General features: G+C 32.6%; 1 protein-coding gene across 1 annotated transcript; it reads right to left on the bottom strand.

Annotated features, from left to right (window-relative positions):
* Positions 1–6993: 6993 nt before the first annotated feature.
* LOC103088733 (keratin-associated protein 19-4-like) lies at positions 6994–19768 on the bottom strand. The gene is made up of 4 exons (XM_007457415.1): positions 19621–19768; positions 11680–11712; positions 10112–10194; positions 6994–7062 (listed from the first exon to the last, which is right to left on the bottom strand). Exons 1-4 carry the CDS (start codon positions 19766–19768, stop codon positions 6994–6996), a joined length of 333 nt encoding a protein of 110 aa, XP_007457477.1.
* Between the last annotated feature and the right edge of the window lie 481 nt (positions 19769–20249).

The following is a 20249-nucleotide window of genomic DNA, read 5'->3' as shown; positions in this document are numbered from 1 at the left end:
CTCTGATAAATTTGCTGTGCTTTCTCCACAACTTTATTTTTAACTTATGTAACTCTCCATATTTAAATTGGGCTTTTTGTTCACAGTACATGGTAAGATCTTGCTTTTTTCATCTACTGTGACAATCTCTGTTTATAAACTGGTATGATTAGACAATTCTTATTTAAATAAGTTTTAATATAGTTTGATCTCAATCTGCCAACTTTTTACCTATTATGTTGATTGCATTTTTTTTCTTTGTTACTTGTTTCTTCTTATTCTGTTCTCTCTGGTTTTTATTGAGTATTATTTTTGAGTACATTTTATCTCATCTATTGATTTGTAATTTGTGCTTTTTGAAAAGTCTACTTATTAATCTTTCTAGAGTTTACAATATTCATGTGTAAGTAATCTGAATCCACATTCAAATAATATATACTGCTTCACATATAATGTATAAGTCCCTACAACAGATACTCCCAATTCTTCCCTTCCATCTTCATGTCATTGTCATATATCTTACTTTTACAAAAGTTATAAATATACAATGCATTGTTATCATCTTTGCTTTAGTCAGTTATCTTTAATAGAAAATAAAAATAAGAAAAAATTTTAAATACTTTTTTACCTTTATTTGTTACATTTTTACACTGTTAGTTTTTTTGTGTGTGGATCCAAGTTTCTCACCTAACTCATATTCCTTCTGCATGGAAATCTTCTTTAAAAAATTCTTGACTTTCCTCAGTTTGTTTTTGTTGTTGTTGTTTTAGTTTTGTTTTTGTTTTTCTGATTTTTAGAACGTCTTTATTTCTCCTTCATTTTTAAAGTATATTTTTGCTAGACATAGATTTCTGGGTTGGTAGTTTTATTTTACTTTCAACATTTTAAATATTTCAATTAATTTTCTTGCTTGTGTGGTTACTGATGAGAAATAAGCTGTAATTCTTATCCTATTGCTGTGTAAATAACCACCCCTCTCCCAGGGTGCTTTTAAGGTATAGTTTGTCTCTCTTTCTGTCTCTCTCTTTCTCTCTCTACTTTTCATCTGTTTGAGTATGCTATGCCTTGATACACTGGGGTTTTTTTTTGGTTTAGTTTGGTTTAGTATTTATTTTGCTTGGCATTCTATTCTCTAAGCTTCTTGGATCTGAGGTTCCGTGTCTGTCACTAACTTTGAAAATGTCTCATCCATTATTTTATCAAATATTTCTTCTACCTCATTCTCTCTTCTTCTGGGTTTCCAGTTATGTGCATATTACACCATTTAATATTGTCCCACAGGTCTTAGAGTCTCTATTCTTTTTTCTATTTTACCTTTTTTCTATGTGCAGTTCAGTACTTTTAGATTTGGTTACATTCTCTTCTAGCTCATTGATTCTTTCCTCAGCTGTGTTGAGTCTGCTAACAAGTATGTCAAAGGTAGTCTTCATTTCTGTTGTATATTTTTTATTTCTAGCATTTCCATTTGATTCTTATATTTTCTATTTCCATACTGAAAGTGCCTATCTGATCTTGCATTTTGTCCACCTTTTCCATTACTTCCTTTTACATATTAATCATTACTTTATATTTCCTCTCTGATAATTTCAACACCTGTGTGATAACTGTGTTTTGTTCTGATGATTGCTTTCTCTTTCAAGATTGTAATTTTTCTTTCCCTTTGGTATACCTAGTAGCTTTTTACCAAAAGCTGGACATATTGCACAGGATTGAAGATGCTGTGGCAAATGTAGGATTTTCTTGGAGATAAACTTGTTTCCTTTAAGGCCTTTAACATGCAGATTTGTGTTAATATAGGCCAGTTTAGACCTGTGTTTGAACATATTTTTTGTTTCTCTAGTAACCAGAGTGAATATTTGTTATTGTTAATGGCACCAGAGACTTCAAATTCCTCCTATTTGTGCCAACATTTGGACTTGTGTCTTCCATTTGTGCTGGTCTTTAGAGTATCTGTTTCTTTCATTTCTTTCAGCTGTATTCCACTGTTATTTGTACTCAAGTTTTGTTAGTGTGGCTGTGGGAGTGATGAAAAAGAGTGAGACTGATGTTTTCATTACTGACAGATTTTGGAGTCTGGATCTCAGGGGTGTGGCCTTCAGAAGAGTCTTATCCTTCTTTAGATGTGAAGCTTCTCTTTTTTTAATTCTTTCCATTCTTTTCTCCTGCATGCAGTGGTTATCCACAGATGTCTTTTAGCTATGGGTTTGAAGCACATCCCTTTGCAGATTGAGGATTTTCTCTTTTACCTTGGGGTGAAAAAAAAAAAATTGGGGGGATAGGATTTTGGTGATGTCTTCATGTTCTTCTGGTTACAATGATGTTCCGCTAGTGTGCTCAGAGTATAAACCTCCTTGTTCTTCTACCTACAGGTTAAGCCTTTTATTCATCTGCTGTTCTCCCTTCCCCAGGCAACACAATGGGGAGGGGGAGGGAGAGGGAGAAGGGAGAATCCTTTCTATGGATTCTCCATAGTTCTCTGTAATTATCATGAAATTCCTGAAAGAAAAACAAGCAACATTGTTTGAACCCCCTATGAATGTGACATCCCAAACTTCTTACTCTCAAACTAGCCCACACTTGACCTTTGTCAAAACATCTGATTTAATCTTCTACTGACTTAAATGCATCCTGTGGCATCTTCCCAAGGGATGAAAATGCTTGGAACTTGTTTCTCCAAAGGCACCTATCTCCAAATTTCAGGATGGTCATTTGACTTACAATTTTAGTCTCTATTAGGTCAAGAAAATTTTGGTTTTCATAGTTTCCCACTTTCTAACCTTCTACATCTCTAAACTAAAATCAGGAGCCTAAAAGTTTCATTATTTTTAATTTAATTTTCATTAAATTATCATATATTAAATGTATTTTGTTTTATTTTGGTGTGTAGATCTGAGTTTTTATACATGTACATATTTGTATAACCACAACCACAATAAAGATACAGAACAGCTCCATCACTCCCAAAACTCCCTTATACTATAGCTTTATAGTGACATCATCTTCCTGACCATATTCCTTGTCAACAACTACTCTGTTTATTATCACTATAGCTTTTACTTTTAGAGAATCTCAAATAAGAGGACTCATATGCTATGCAATTTCTTAAGATTGGCTTTTCTCATCCAAACTTATGACTTTGAGGTTTGTGCAATTTATTGAATTTATTGAATCTTCTTTTTACTGTAAGTAGAATTCCACTGCATGTATGTGTCACAGTTTATTCACCATTTGAAGGATATTTAGGTTGTTCCAGCATTGGGCAACCAAAAATAAAGCTGCTATGAATATTTGTGTACCTTAGTTACTTGTAAATATTTTTAAACACCAAATTTACCCTCACTAGAAAAACATAGCTTCATCACTGAAAGCATTCCAAAATTGTAGAAAAATTATGATTACAGAAAAAAATCAAACACACTAGCTACATATCTATTTAGTACCTCAAAGGAAAAACTTATGCAGAATTATATAAATCAGTATGTATTTATAAAGTCACTATTAATATGACATTAGAGTCTAATATTGCATGCCAAATGGTACTCTTGGCTGCACCAAAAAGTGGTTCCACGTTGGTTCCATCAATGAGTTCTTACTTGGATTTTATAAATTACACATGTATTCTTTTCCTGATGGTTTCCAGTATTACTGCCTGATGCCAAAGTAGCCTCCTTTCCTTTAGTCCCATTATTAGAGGAGACAGACTAAAATCAGAAGTCTCTTACCCATTAGAGTTAGTCCACAGATAAGAGTCAGACCTTTATCTATTGTGCACATAACTGAAGAAAAATAATATAGTGCATTATGAGTGGTTTTAAAATCCTGCTCATTCAAGTAAGGGAGAGAGAATACCCTATTTCCCTTCAAGAAGCGGACTCACAGGACACTAATATATTTCTTCCAAAATAAATAATCTGGGGCTTCCCTGGTGGTGTAGTGGTTAAGAATCCACCTGCCAATGCAGGGGACACAGGTTCAATCTCTGGTCTGGGAAGATCCCACATGCCGCAGATCAACTAAGCTCGTGCTCCACAACAACTGAACCTGTGCTCTAGAGCCCGAAAGCCACAACTGCTGAGCCCACATGCCACAACTACTGAAGTCCACATGCCTAGAGCCCGTGCTCCACAACAAGAGAAACCACCACAATGAGAAGCCTGCACACTGCAATGAAGAGTAACCCCTGCTCACCGCAACTAGAGAAAGCCCGTGAGCAGCATCAAAGACCCAATGCAGCCAAAAATAAATAAATTAAATAAATAAGTTTATAAAAAAAAAATCTTTGCAAAATCCACATTCACACTTTCAAACCATCTGTCTCTATTTTTTGTTGAGCCATTTGACTGATTCTTGGACACTAACTGAAGTTACTGATACTAACTTAAAATATCACATTTATTATATGGTAGTCCTTCAATAGAAGCTTTCAACCTAATAATTCTATCTTACAAGGTTGGCAACAGCAGTTATAGTCACAGTCACCCAGAGCTATAGCTGAAACCAGCAAAGGAATGGTCCAGGTCTCTAAGCTTTCATATCCACAGCCATAGCCCAAGAGACAACCATAATTGCTCTTAGTAGCTCATTTTGGCAGAAGTAAAAAAATAAAAATAATCTGTTGAAATAAATGAATGGAAGCAAAAGCCATGTTTGCTTACAATTTTTTTAAACTAAGTGTCTTTCTTATTAAAGAAATGAAACATAATGGTCATTTATTGCTAAGTCCTATAAACACCACATTTTTATTTAAAATAAAATAAACAACTCAGTTAAACATCACAATTCCATGATTAGGAGCCACCTCTATTTAACTGTCAAAACCATATGAGACAGGCACTGAACACAATTTGCAGACGGGAAAATGAAAGCATACAGAGATTAACTTGCTCAAGTTCACAGAGTTAGGGAGTAGTGGGCCAGAATTTGAATCTATCAGGCTAATGGTGACCGTGTAGTCTGCAGTTTACTCTGTCAAGTCTACTTCTGGTAACCAGTTATCAGATAATCACGACAGTAATTCTGTAGAAGCCAGAGAACAAACAACAAATTGTATGATAGCCACCATACACAGAGGCACATCCATATACCAGTCTATGGAAGCTGCCGCATCCATCTCTACACTCATAACCCAGAACTCCTTAGTAATTTCTATTGTAGCTCATGATGTTAGGAGTTAAGGATTTAGTTCGATAGAGTTGTCTACATAGGGTACATGAAGAAAGATGTGGAGAAAAGCATACATAACCTAAAAAAGCTGAAATCTTTTTGGCAATGAAAATTTGGGGAAAGATCTTGATTTACATCATTAATTTGAACAACTAGTGAAAAATCACAAACATGTTCTCTGAAATCAATTATAAGCTGCCTTGGGCTAATACCTCTGCTTTTGCTCATGAGGCTGTTTCACTGTACATATTTATGAGAGGCTATAAATTAAACCACAAGCTCTCTAATGGGCAGTTATAAATGGCTGTCTAATTGTCAGTTTAAACACACTCTATTCTAAATCAAAGTCATCATTTTCTCTTCTTAAATGTCTTTCAGTTATAGGAAGAGATGCTTAGAATTGTGGAAAGAATTTTAAGACTGAAATCAAAAGTCTTATGTTGAATTATATGTTTCTATTCAATCATCTATTAATTACATGATCTAAATAAAATAATGTTAAACAGAATATTGATCACTATTCTTAGTTAAACTTTCCCCCCCCCAAAGATATATTCAAGATGTAACCTGCCCCTTCATACCTGTGGATGTGACTTTATTTGAAAATTGGGTCTTTTGCAGACTTAACCATCTTGAGATGAAGTCAAGATCATTAGGGTGGGCCCTAATTCAATGCTATTATTTAATGACTGTTGTCCCGATAAGAAGGGGAAATTTGGACAGTGACAGACATTTATAGAAGAAGATGTAGAAACACAGAGGGAGAACAGCATGTGATGATGCAGGGAGAGATTGGAGCTATACAGCTGCAAACAAGGGACGCCAACAGCTGCTAGCACATCACCAGAAACTAGGAAGAGGCAAGAAATGATTCTCCTGCAGGTTTCAGAGGGAGTGTGGTTTTGCTGACAACTTGATTTTGGATTTCTAGCCTCCAAAACTGTGAAAAAATAAATTTCTCTTGTTTTAAGACACCCAAGCACTGGTGATTTTTTACAGCAGTCCTAGGAAATTAATACAATCACCTACTGTGTCTTATGCACCATAATATACTAATTTGCTTTCATGCATGTGTGTGTAGTGTAGGGTAGGTTTATTTTAAAACAGAATTTTAAAATAAAAATGATCATCAGATTTGATTAATTAAAAATATATCAAAAAAGTTAAGAAACTTGCCTTATATCATACAATTAGTCAGTAGTAAAGAGAGGATATAAATCCAAGTCTCTTTGCTCACAGACCTGTATTTTTCCCAATATTCTAACTACTTTTTAAAGTTGTTTGAAGAATTTTTATACTTTTAAAAAGAAACTTTTTATACTTCACTTCCTATGTTTTGAAGTATTATGAAAATCAAACAATAAAAAATATATAAAACACCTTGCAAAATATCTCACACATAGTAGGTCAGAAATTTTAATTACCTCCCCCTTTCTCACTAATCAGTTCTTTTATGCAACAGATATTTATCGAGCTCATGTTATGGTTCAGAGCAACTTAATCTCAAAAGCACCTGCAAAGGGCTTCCCTTCAGTCTTTTGTTTTCCTTTAGTTCAATCATCTTTCAACTAATTCTATATAAATCTTCAGGTAAATAAAGACCAATAATCTCTCTCACCATTACCCTATTATGGCTTATGAGAAAGAAAAATAAAACACAGTCACATATTATAAACAGTCTAGGAAAATCTTTGTCAAATCAGTGTTCTCCCTTCTTGCTGAACTCTGAGTTACCTCAGGTGGTCAGAGCAGCATCTGAATTTTGATGGAAATAGAAAGACTTGAAAGAAGAACAAACAGTAGGGTTGTATTAGGATTCTAAAGTCCCAAAGCACCAGTCTTTTTTCTTTTTCAATAGAAGCCAGAGAATTGATATATTTCATAGCACAAGGGGTGGCAACAGCTGTATCTATAACCTCCCTAACTAGAACCATAGTCATAGTCTCCAAGGCCATATCCTAAGCCCTAAGCCTCTAAAGCTACCACAGGCACAGCCATAGCTCAGGCCACCATAGTAGTTGCTAGGGTTGGAGATATATATATATATATATATATATATGTAATATGAATGTTGTTTTTTAGGTATGAATTTTATTATCTGCCCATAGACTTATATAGCTCAGAAAAGGGTGTGACAACAAAACCAGACTTGCATAATTCTCATTCCATGGCTCAATGACATGAATAAAATCTCATTAATCTTTTGTCTTCTAAATTTAGGACTGTCGACACAGATTCCAATGAAATGCTCTGTGTTTATGCTGACAATGAATGTGGTATCATCAAAGACTACACATAAGATGACTGATATCTGTAAAAACCTCTAGCCAGGTATCATATCTCATTGCTATTCAAAATAATGGGTACACTCTTCACTGGATGAAGTCAATATCATAGGAAACTATAACAAATTTTCCAGTTTTTAAGATTGAAAAAATGTTGGTGATACTTGTTCAAAATCCCCAAGTATGCCACTTTTCCACTTCACTCTACTCCATTAAGAGTTTGAACAATTTATTTTTTTCCTACTAAAATCGAGTTGCTTAAATGTTCTGCCATAATCAAGTTTCTCCTCTTTTTATAAAATAAGTTGTTGTATTATTTTTGACAATACACTTAATAGTATTTTCCCAAAGGCCTGACAGTGAATTTTGCATTGAATGTCCATTCAATTTACTTGATTTGTTGGGGTCATATGAGAATTCAGCACAATTTCTTTTTTTTTTTTTTACTTTATTTTATTTTTTTTAACATCTTCAGCACAATTTCTTTTTTAACACTTGATCTTCAGTTTACAAAATCATCAGCAAAGGAAACATGACAAAAAAATCATCCTAACACAACACTCTTGTTTAGATACTTTAGGAAAATGGAAATGGAATGGTGTGTCCATTTACCTTTATGTCGTATTTGTCTGGGACTTGTTGGATATGTTTGTGTCAAAGGAAATACAAATCAGTGAAAAAAATCCGTGTCATTAAAGATAATTAGGTTTCCTCTGATAGTTGTCTACTTATTGGACCACAGCTCCAAATTTCATTTTATAATAAAAACATCAAGGAGACAGGATTTGAATTATTTAGTAGATATTAATTATTAGTACTAGAAAGATAATATGAAACAACAGTTTTATTGCTGATGGGTCAACAGGAAACATTTTTATATTCAAACTACAAAATGTAAATTTAAATTATGCATCAGTTATTTCACAAATGAAATGAATGTCCTTTTTTCCTTAAATGGTAGACGTGTCAACATTATAAAACTTCATCTACCTAAGACATCTGTAAGTAAGCCCTCAAATCTTTGACCTTTTGATCTTCTAGTGTGAAATGTCCTAAAAAGGCACCAATTATATTACTTCCTGAAGGAATTCTCAGACACAGGATTAACCCAAGGTGAAACACATATGATAAAGAGCAAATCTCTTTGACCTACTAGGAAATCTAGAGATCAGAATTTTCATTTTTAAAGGTAGCAGAATTTCATTTGAAAGATATACTTAGTACAAAAATTTTTAAACATCTATGTATTTTTCTGAATAAGCTACACCAAAAAGGCTTTGCAAAATAATTTATTTATAAAAATTAGTAATTCGAAAACACTTTCACATGCATATCTTCCTCTTACCCTATCAATAACTCTCTGATTTTTGCTGAGAAATATTATTTTCTTCTTTTTATAAATATACTTTGCTTTTGGAAGTAGAATTTTGCAACTTCATAATCATTTATGAAAGACATTAGCCTTAAGGTTTTCTTAAAGTTATATAAACAAACAAAGAGGCTTTAGTTTGACTTGTATCACTTCACTCCTGATTCAAATTATCTGAAGGGAATATATCAAAAGTCAACTTTTTTTTTTTTTTTTTTTTTTTTTTTTTTTCCTTGCGTTATGAGGGCTTCTGACTGTTGTGGCCTCTCCCATTTGCGGAGCACAGGCTCCGGACGCGCAGGCTCAGTGGCCATGGCTCACGGGCCCAGCCGCTCCGCGGCATGTGGGACCTTCCCGAAACGGGGCACGAACCCCCGTCTCCTGCATCGGCAGGCGGACTCTCAAGCACTGCGCCACCAGGGAAGCCCCAAAAGTCAACTTTTAAGAATCAAAATATTCAGTTAAAAATACAATTTGGTTTCTAAACAGGATGTTGGAAATCAATTGTTAATGCCTTGCCCATTCTTCAGCTAGTACTTTAATTCTGTCATTCGAGATCCTATTCAGTAACTTATTTGGATCACAAAATTTTATATATATATATATATATTTTAACAAATATTAATTAAGCACCTCTCTGTGTTGGGTAGTATATTAATACAAGGGGTTCATATAGACCCTGACCTCAAAGCCTGCACTATAATAGAGATACTAATTGTCCATCCCACCAATCCACAATTACTATGAAAGGCAATAACAAAAATGTTCCATATTTCTCCAATCCAGGAAATAAACATGGAATAGCTTGTTTTTAGATCCAAATTCACTGTCTTAATAAAAAAGGTACAATTTTATTTCACAACAATTTGACACACTTAACTATTAAGTTAAGAAACAGCATACATTTTTCAGCATCTAAAGGTCAAGAGAAAATGCTTGTTTATTTTATTAAAGGTGATTTCCTTATTTTTGTACTTGAAAGAAAATGATCAGCAGTAACATGAAGTCTGGTTGAATAATGAGAAATTATTTTGCCAGTTTTAGTTCCAATTTTACTTTAATAAAAAGATTAAAAGTAAATGATTTGTGGGCTTCCCTGGTGGCGCAGTGGTTGAGAGTCCGCCTGCCGATGCAGGGGACGTGGGTTCGTACCCTGGTCCGGGAAGATCCCACATGCCGCGGAGCGGCTGGGCCCGTGAGCCATGGCCGCTGAGCCTGCATGTCTGGAGCCTGTGCTCCGCAACGGGAGAGGCCACAACAGTGAGAGGCCCACGTACCGCAAAAAAAAAAAAAAGTAAATGATTTGAAAATTCACCAGGAACCCAGTTTCCCCGATAAGCATGTGAATGTTAAAATTAAGTTTCAGAAAAATGCCTCCAAAACTCATCAAATAACCATCTGGTAGAAAAAGGCACTTAAACAAGAAACCATAATATAAACTGAACAGTTTTATTTCCATCTTTATGAAGAACTTGTTTGAAATAAACACTCCATGAACTACCCATATGATGAGAAACTTCAGTTTATTATTTTGTCTTTTAATGTAATTGTCATATCAGCTCTCCCCATATCTTCTTCCAAGTGTACCAAGTCATTGTACTAGCTTTTAGAAAACATGCTTTTTGATATGCAAAGCATCTGAAAGCTATCACAAAAATGTTGTTCATGGGAAGAGGATGAGGATAGAAAGTGATATCTAGCATTGCTATAGCATAAGAAATTGAAAAGATCTTGGATACCACCTAAAATAGTGATTTGCCAAGAAAGTTTTGACTAATAGAAAGTCTGAGGATCTAAACAAATTTATTAAAACAAATTATCTAAAAGTATACCCCAGGAAACTAAACTGGTAAATGCACTCCAGGAGTTTTAAATTTAGACAGTCCTAATGCTTACTTTTGAGAAAAAATACCTTTTAAGAAGTAAGACCCTCACTCTATAGGTAGGGAAACAGGAAAGCCAATTAAATCAGTTAACTTTTCAAGGAAGCAGAGTAGACTTGTATACATATATATGTATATATATGAAATATAAAATGTACTTCTTTCAAGATAAAATTGACCTGATTATATATAAAGAACATTAGAAATTTGAAAATTCACTGTTGTGTACAGGAATGTATTTAATGCACCCTTTGTACCTTTCATCTTACTATAAATATTATTTTGTATCAGCTTAAACTTTTTTATTTTAAAAACGTTCTCTTTGGTCACCATAGATTTATTGTGCCATAATAAACCTGAGAGTAAAAACCATGACTATTGGAATAAAGTTTGCAATGTTATAATTTTTTAAGTAATAGAAATAATAGTGTACAGATGATTTTATAAAAATGAAATCACACACAAAATGCACTGGAAAAAAATGAAAGATGGGATACATGAAAGTATACAAGCGTTTAGTCCATCTTATTCTCCCATATCCTCAAGACTCAGAACAATGCTCAGGACATGGAGACATGAAGTGAACATTTGTTGAATCAAATTCATTATTGAATCAAACATTGTTGAGTCAAAACACCAATTCAAAGAAAAGGAGGGTAACATCCTGATTGAAATCCCATATACCCATTAGAAATGTACTAAAATGAATTGATACAGCCATGCTCCCTATGCCAATTAAATATGTTCATTTAAAAATTTAAAATACAGGTTACACTTGATCACAGCAGATGTTAGTGACTAAATAAAAATGAATGAACCCTTGATTCAATGGAAAGATTCCAGATTCTTCCAGAGGAAGAAACTAGTTCCTTTGGAGCAGGAAGCCAAAAAATTATTAATATTTTCTAAACATCAAGAAAAATGTTCACATCACTGAAAGATATGAGTAACAGCATGGGAATAGAAAGAGTTTGAGGATCTACAAGTTTTTAGTATAAGCCAGAAAAGCCATATCCTCCATAGCATGATGGGCCGTAGCAGCTATATCTGTAGCCTCCATGGCTACAGCCATGGCCCAGTCTGCAGAAGCTGCTGCATCTGCAGCCCCGGCCATAGCCTAGGTCACCAAAGCCTCCACAGCCGAAGCCCAGGCCTTTGCAATAGTTGGCATAGTAGCTCATGTTGTCAAGTATTAGAGATCTGATGTAGTGCTGAAGAGGGATTTCCTGAGTGTGACCATCTCTAGCTTCCCTGAATGTTTTTATATCCTCAGTAGTACGACTGGTAAACAATGACAGGTGATATTATTTCCACATAACAGAACAATGTAAAGTCTTAAAATTACTTTAAATTGTTCTTTTCTTACTTACCAAAGGGTCCAAATTTTTGTTAAAGGAATTTTGGTAATAACAATTATTTTTTAATGAGTTTGCATTTCTAAAAACAGAATGTTTCCAAGATGAAAAATGATTATAGCCCCTTCAGAGACCATACTGCACTGGTGTTCTAGTTAAAATTGTCTAATCTGGTTGATAGCTTCCAGTGGTCCTATAATTACATAACCTCAGATTGCTTCTCTTATTCCATTGTCTTAGCTACTGTTCATTCCCAGAACCCAAGACCTTTTATCCATGGTGGTCAGGGCATAGTCACAAAGTCATTAGTGATTTCCAGATAGTCAAATTAAAAAACACAAAAACAAAACCAAAAAAAACCTTCTTGGTTCTTTATTTTGTTTTTTGTTAGTTATTTGGTTTGTTTGAACCTTCCTTGGCATTTGCCCTCCTCACCCATTCATTCTTCTTTTAAAGTTTTCTTCCCTTATTTTCTATGGCAAACGTTCAATTAGCTTTCTCTTTCAATTTCTTATTAGTCTTCTTCCCAATTTCTTATTCCTTTATTAACTCTAAAAGTGCCCCTTTTCCTCCATATTCAATGTATACACTTTTCCCATGGAATTTCAATAAATATTGTGTTTAATAACCGTGCTTATACCGATTACTTTCAAAAGGCTTCTCTAAATATCAGCTCCATCAATTTGACTATTTACTGGATATGTCCCATTTGAATTGCATTCAAATTTCATGTTTAGTACTAAATTCATTTTTTTTCTCACAAAACTGCCTCTTGTCTGTATATTAGTCATTCAAATCACATACCAGAGTATGATCTTGGAATTAATTCTCTTTCATATTTTATGAATATCTTCCCTACTCAGTGCATATTACACCACAGCAACTAAACCATGTAAATGATAATTCATTAATATTCATGTCTGTTCATTGTTTTCACTTAATTCAGTTCTCTACCACTTTTTCCTGGATTAATGTAAGAGCCTCCCCACCAGTCACACTTCCCCAAGGCAGGGCCCTCATCTGATCTGTTCTCCATACTGAGTCCAAATGAACATTCTGAAACACAAATCTGATCATTTCATTTTTCAGCCATTATACCTAAGTCATTAAGGAAAAATTATACTCCTAAATTCACAAACAAGGTATTTCATCACCAAACATTTTTCTCTATCCTGGTCTCTAACAATCTACCATATATTTCACTTGATTCCATACATAAATAACAAAGACATTATTAATCCACTGCATGCTTTTGAGACTTTACAGGAGCTGCTCCTTCATTCTGGAATCTTCTTTTATACTTATTTACCCATCTTATTCCAACCCACCCTTCAAAAGATAGGTCAAGTAGCACCTTCTCCAAGGACTTCCCAAGCTACTTCTACCTCTGCCTGATTTAGAAAATCCTTCAGAGTGCTACCAGATGCCCTGGATAAAAGACTGCCTTTGCATTTCATCAGATTTTAGTATACCAATTTGTTTACTGCCTTTTCCATTACATTATTTACTCCTTCAGGGCAAGAACACTTATTATACTCATATTTTATACTTTTGTGAATGGAATGGAGTAGGCAATATATTGTTAGTTGAATTAATAAATTATTAAATGAACAGATCCATAGGAAAAAAATAGCAAATATCTCTAACAGTCTCATCCACAAATTCAGAGATGCAAGAAGTGTTCAAGTATACAAAGTATATAAAAAAAACAACAAAAATAATTATTGAAGCATTCAACTAATAACTTGCCCCTCCAGAAGCAGAAGAAAACTTTAATGAAATACTTCATATTAAATTAAATATTAAAAAATTAAATGTAAAAGAGATAAGAAGAAATAAAATGAGTTGAAAAACAGGAAAGAAATTTTTTAAAAGATAAAATCATATCAGAAGGAAGACCAAGTTCCAAGATGCAAAAAGAAGTTTGGATTCAAATGAAAACAAATGATTCCATTGAGGAAAAGCAGGAAAATAATAAGGTAGAAAAAGTTATTTGATATTTGATTAAGTAAGCGATACTAGTTGACATTCATTATTCAAAACTGAAAAATTAGCAAAAGTTTAATAAAAGAAAATGAGGAGCTAAGGACATTTTTTACAAAAAATACATAATTAATCACTGACAACCCCTAAAAAATGTATCAAAACATTTCTAAATAGCTAAAGATATTTTTTAAATATTGAGTAAATAAAATAAAATATATAGAGAAAGAAGCAGAGTAAATATAACAGTACAATAGTAATTATAACAAAAAATAGATTTTTAGAGCTGACACTAAACCTAATGGAAACTTAATAAATATGAACTAGCTTAATTTACCTCTTAAAATATTATTTGGACTCAAAAATTTTTTTCAAGAGAAAACATTTAAACATTAAACATTATTTTCAAGAGAAACATTTAAAGCTGTTATTAAGAAAGTCTAATAATAGAAGTATCAAAATAATTCAATAATGAGAAACCACTAGGCAATTATTGAAAAGGATAATGACAATACCAATTGCGCACAAGAATGAAAAGCAAAAAGAACACTCATTCATTGTTGGTGAGAAAGCAAAATGGTATAGCCACTATATGAGACAGTTTGACAGTTTTTTAAAAAGCAAAATATCATATAATCCAGCAACCTTTCTCCCTGATATATACCCGAATGATTTGAAAATTTTTGTCTATTCAGAAACCTGCATGTGAATATTTATGGCAGATTTGTCATAATTTCCAGCAACTGGAAGCAATATCCTTCAAGAAGTAAATGGGTAAACAAATACAGTACATCCATACAATGAACCCAGCAATAAAAAGCATTGAGTTATCAAGATGAAAAGATACACATGAATCTTTTATTAAGTAAGTTTCTGACAGTGAAGAAACTTGACAAACAGTATCTCAGAGAGCTCAAAATCAATATCAACAGTGAAAACTTGTGCTGATAGCATTCCTGATATGATGGAATGAAAATAGCAATTTACCTCTGCCACATTCCTTGCAAACACCATAATTCATTCCAATCATGAGAAAAACGTTGAATGGATCCCAGTTGAAGGACTTTCTACAGAACACTTGACCAGTTCTGCTGGAAAATTGTCAGGGTAATTGGGGCTAGGGAAAGTCTGAGAACATGTCTTGTGAAGAGGAGCAATGACTAAATGCACTAAGGTACCCTAGATGGTATCCTAGAAAAGAAAAAAATATATTAAATAAAAACTAAAGAATTCTGAATAAAGTATGGACTTTAGTTGGTAATTATGTATCAATATAGATTTATTATTAGTTGTAACGGTGCACCGTACTAAGGTAAAATGTTAATAATAGGGCAAATTGGGTGTGGGATTTATGGGAACTCTCTGTGCTATCTGCATAATGTTTTCTGCAAATCTACAACTGTTCTACAAAATTATCTTTTTAAAAATGTATAGGCAAATATATATATCAGTCAAAGGAGAATGAAAAAGCAGTTGTTTGTAACTCTCTTATCAAAGTAGAATCTAACCAGATGATAAAACACAACAATGGAAGCCATCGTATAAAGTTAAAGACACTTTAAAATAAAGAAATAATGGCTACAATTATATATGAAAAAACAACACGGCAACCACCTTTATAGAGCAAAATATACTAGAGATGCATGGAGACATAAACAACACAGCAATGCCAGAACAAGACAGATAAAATGGAAAAGCATAAGTAATAATATAGAGGACCAAAATAATATAAACAATAGTGACAGACTTTAAAATTATATATAACTTTACATTTTGATAATAAAAAATTAAAATTATTCTCAAGTACGTATGAAACATTACAAAAATGTATTATACCACAAAGAAAGCATTAAGAAGTTCCATGAAGGGAATATTATTAAAATATTCTCTAATAATAATGTAACACAAGTAGAAATTAATAAATATAAATCAATAAAAACCCAGAAATTAAAACAAACACAAAACTATGGAATCTTGAGTGAAAAAAATACAAACAAATCACAGAATTTTTAAATGGTGATAATGATAGTGAAAATGCTACATATTATAATATGGGGTATACATTACAAAGATAGTAGAAAAAAATTTAGTTTTAAGCACATATATAAGTAAAACACAAGTATGCAATAAAAGTACAAACAAGTAAACTGAAAGAAAGCAGAAGGAAGGTATAATAAAGATCAAAACAGCTATTGATCAGATAAAGCACAGAAATTTGTAGACAAACAATAGAATAATTAATTACACAAAGTTATGGTCATTGGAAACAAATAAAAAATAGAAAACTACCAGCTAAATTAATTTTTTAAAGGAAGAAGAAAACTATAAATAAATTGAAGTAATATATATATATATATATATAATATAAATGTAAGTAAACATATATAATTACAGAGAGAAAGAGAGACAGACAGCAAAAGAGAGGGGGAAATCTTCTTTGTAGACTTTTACTCAAATAAATTTGAAAATCCCCTCAATACTCTGTAATGACCTATATGGGAAAAGAATTCTAAAGAGAGTGGACATATGTACATGTATAATTGATTCACTTTGCTGTACTGCAAAACTAACACAGCACTGTAAATCAACTGTACTCTAATAAAAATTAATTTAATGTTTAAAAAAAATTTTTAATTGAAAACCCTGAATAAGATACATAATTTTCTAGGGGAAAAGTTTTACTAGAATTGAACCCATTAGAGATAGAAATATTAAAGACTAATTTTTGAGAAGAAAAAGAAAGAACTGCTCCACACACAAAAAGCTGGAGGTTCCATTAATTTCAAAGGCTAGTTTACCAAAAATTCTAAGACATAATCCTTATGCAACATAAATTGTTCAAGAGCACTGAAAATGAATGAAGTCTCCAGATATGTTTTTTGAATCACTTATCTAACATTTATCTAAATTCAATCAAGAAAAAGGCACACATGAAAGAAAATTACAGACTAATATTACTTCTGACTACATATGCATAAATTCTGCATATATATTAGCAAATAGAATCTAATACCATCATAAAAACAATACATCATAAGGAAATGGAGTTTACTTGAAGAATATAAGTGATGTCGATATAAGGACACTCATTAATATAATGCATTACATTAATTGATTCAAGGAGAAAAATCATATTACTGTTTCCATAAATGCTGAATAACTTTTGGCAACTTTCAACATTCATTCCTTATAAAAGCATTTAAGAAAATAAGAATTGATGGTTAATTTTCTAACATAATAAAATTGACTTAAAGTTAGCATTTTAGGTAACTGTGAAACCCTAGAGGCATTTCCACAAAATTTAGGAGAAAGGCAAAGATGCCTACCCTATGCACTAGTATTAAACTTTGTCCTGGAAATATTAGCAAATGCAGTTGGGCAAAAAATATCGATAGATGAGTAAGAACTAGAAAAAGGTTTTAAAAAGTAAAACTATCTCTACTTGCAGGCAAAACAGTAGCATATCTGGAAAAACCCTTGTGAATCAATGATGAAACTAACTCAAAAACTAAAATGATTCATCAATAACACAATATAAAATTGTCAAAGAAAATGAATAGTTTTCATATACACAAGGAAGTAAGAGATATCATGATAGAGAAATACCTATTAACAAAAGTAAAAAAATATATAAAATATTTCAGAATACACTCAACAAAAAATTGCAAAACCTATATTCAGTGTTTTAATTCCTGAAAGATTTAAAAGTAGACTAGAATAATTTTTTTAATACTCTGTTGAATGGATGATTCAGTATCATAAGGATGTAATGTTAATGTAGTAGATCAACTGCTTATAAGGCTAGTAAGAAGGTTAAAAGACAAAAGTAGTAAAAAATAATTCTGTTCAGATATTTTTATTATAATTTCACTGAATCTATAAATCAAATTTGGCAGATAATAATGATTCTTCTGATCCACAATCATGATATATTTTCCTTATATTTAGACCTTCTTTAACCTCTATAAGTATGTTTTAATATTTACTATTAAGAAGAATTGCACATTTCTGTTAGATTTATTAATAGGTGTGCAACCACAAAGGTTTAACTTGTCATATTCTCATGGTACACAAGTCTGACACAGCATCAACATTACTAATGGAGAGCAAAGGACTCAAAAAAGGAGCAACAGTATTCTCTGCATGAACATATGACAGACCTCAAACTACAAGATATGGTTTTCAGAATCCACTTTTCCACAAAAGACACATTTTTATTTCCAAGTGAGGAAAGCTAATAGGCAAGAGAAGGTTTCAGATAAGTCAGCATCTAAAGTTTGATATTCACATAGCCTTCATCTGGCTACATTACTAATTTCCAATCTTCAACACAACTGTGGTCCATAAATTTCAGATTCATTTACAGTGAACAATCTAGATAAAACATATCTAGCATTCTAGGAATGCTAAAAGCTTTTACACTTTTAGCATTCCTAGAATAGTCAACTGTTGGATAGAATAACCCATTGAAAATCCTCATGATTCATTTTCACTTTTAGTCAGTAAATTCCATCACTCACCAAAGGACAAACTTGCCTCAGATACCTCTGGCCTTAAATTAGTATTTTGGGAAGAGTTTTAATCATAGATTTAATTTTTATATGAGAGAACTATTCAGATTTTTTTCCTCTTGGGTCAGTTTTCATAAATTTAATTTATTACAATAATATACATTTGAGTTCAAGATAAATGGTTTTTGCTTCTATTTTAGATTTTTTATTTTATAAAATATTTTAAATATACCAAAAAGAAGAAAGAATAAATATTACAACAAATATTATCTACTTAAAAATTGTTAATATTTTGATAAAATTCTTTCATGTTTATTTTCTCAAGAGTTCTAAAATAATTTACTGCAAGCTAAAGTTTTTCCTTATCATTTTGTTTTGAAATTAACAACAAACTTTCCAAAGAATAATGAATTAAAAAACAATACACTAAAATTTGATTATCATCACAGAGCCTCTTCAACCTTAAGACATAGAATCCCTGTGTTTGGCCAGCAAAGAAAAAGATAGATATTGATAATGAGGAGGAAGAGGAGAATGATAAAATAAAGGAGAAGAAAATGAGGAAAAGGAGAAGGAAGAGGTAAGGGGAAGAAGAAAGGAAAAAGAAGAAGGAGGAAGAGATAATTATGAAATAAGACATATTGGTAAATTACTTAGCTATAAGATGAAAACGTTGCCATGGTTGATGATTGTATTAATACATCACAGCAACTTAAATTTGATTAAAAATTGAAGTTTAAAATACATTTACTATGTCAGAAAAAGTTTATTATTAGACATCGGATGCTAAAAGGCAAAGACTTGCTAAAGTATAGTGACCCTTCATCCTATATAGAAGGAGAATCCCTGAGAGCATCACTAATCAAACACCAACATCTAGTTCATAAAGTTGTCTTCACATTAATGTCAGAAACCAGGTGGTCCAAATAACAGTTTCATTATCAAGACAGGATAAATGAAGAAAGCAGGTTATAGAATAAAGTTTTCTAGATGAATCAGAGTCTTGCAGAAGACGAAGTCCACAAATTGTAAATCTTCATATAATTATTCAGTAGAAGCCAGAACACCAGTATCTTCTATAGTAACATGGATGGTAGCAGCCATATCCATAACCTCCATAACCACAGCCATAGCCCAGCCTGCGGAAGCTGCCACATCTGCAGCCATAGCCATAGCCCAGGCCACCAAAGTCTCCACAGCTGTAGCCCAGGCCTTGGCAGTAGTTGCCGTAATAGCTCATGGTGTCGGGAGTGGTGAGTTTGACTTGGTATTGTAGGTCAGCTTTGGGACTGTGACTGCGCAAGTGCATTTATATATGCTGGTGGGTGGGGAAAGCCACACCTCCAAATATCACCCAATAGAACCCATTATTTGAAAACTATGTCAACTATCTTGTTTCCTAACTTCAAACCACGCCTTCCACTTGTTTCGTGACTCCTTATTTAAAAGTTATGTGACACATTTTATTTTCTGTTTTATTTGAATTCCTAGAAAATTATTTTACTGTTAATAAGACACTATTGTGTTTATAATTCCCAAACTTGTTTGGGTTTCTGAGTTTCAATCTCCATAAACAAATTTCTATAAGCTTCCATTATTCAAATTGCATCGTATGAGATTGCATTTACCCTCTAATTATACCCTTCCCTTTGCTGTTCCATGGCTGTTGACTCTTTTCTAAATTATGGGTGTTATCTTTCTTCTCCGAAGAATTCACATAA

Source organism: Lipotes vexillifer, unplaced genomic scaffold, assembly GCF_000442215.2.
Source record: "Lipotes vexillifer unplaced genomic scaffold, Lipotes_vexillifer_v1.1 scaffold1152, whole genome shotgun sequence".
Lineage (NCBI taxonomy): Eukaryota > Metazoa > Chordata > Mammalia > Artiodactyla > Lipotidae > Lipotes > Lipotes vexillifer.
The sequence above is the reverse complement of the archived record's forward strand: the minus strand, read 5'-3'. Positions and strand labels throughout refer to the sequence as shown.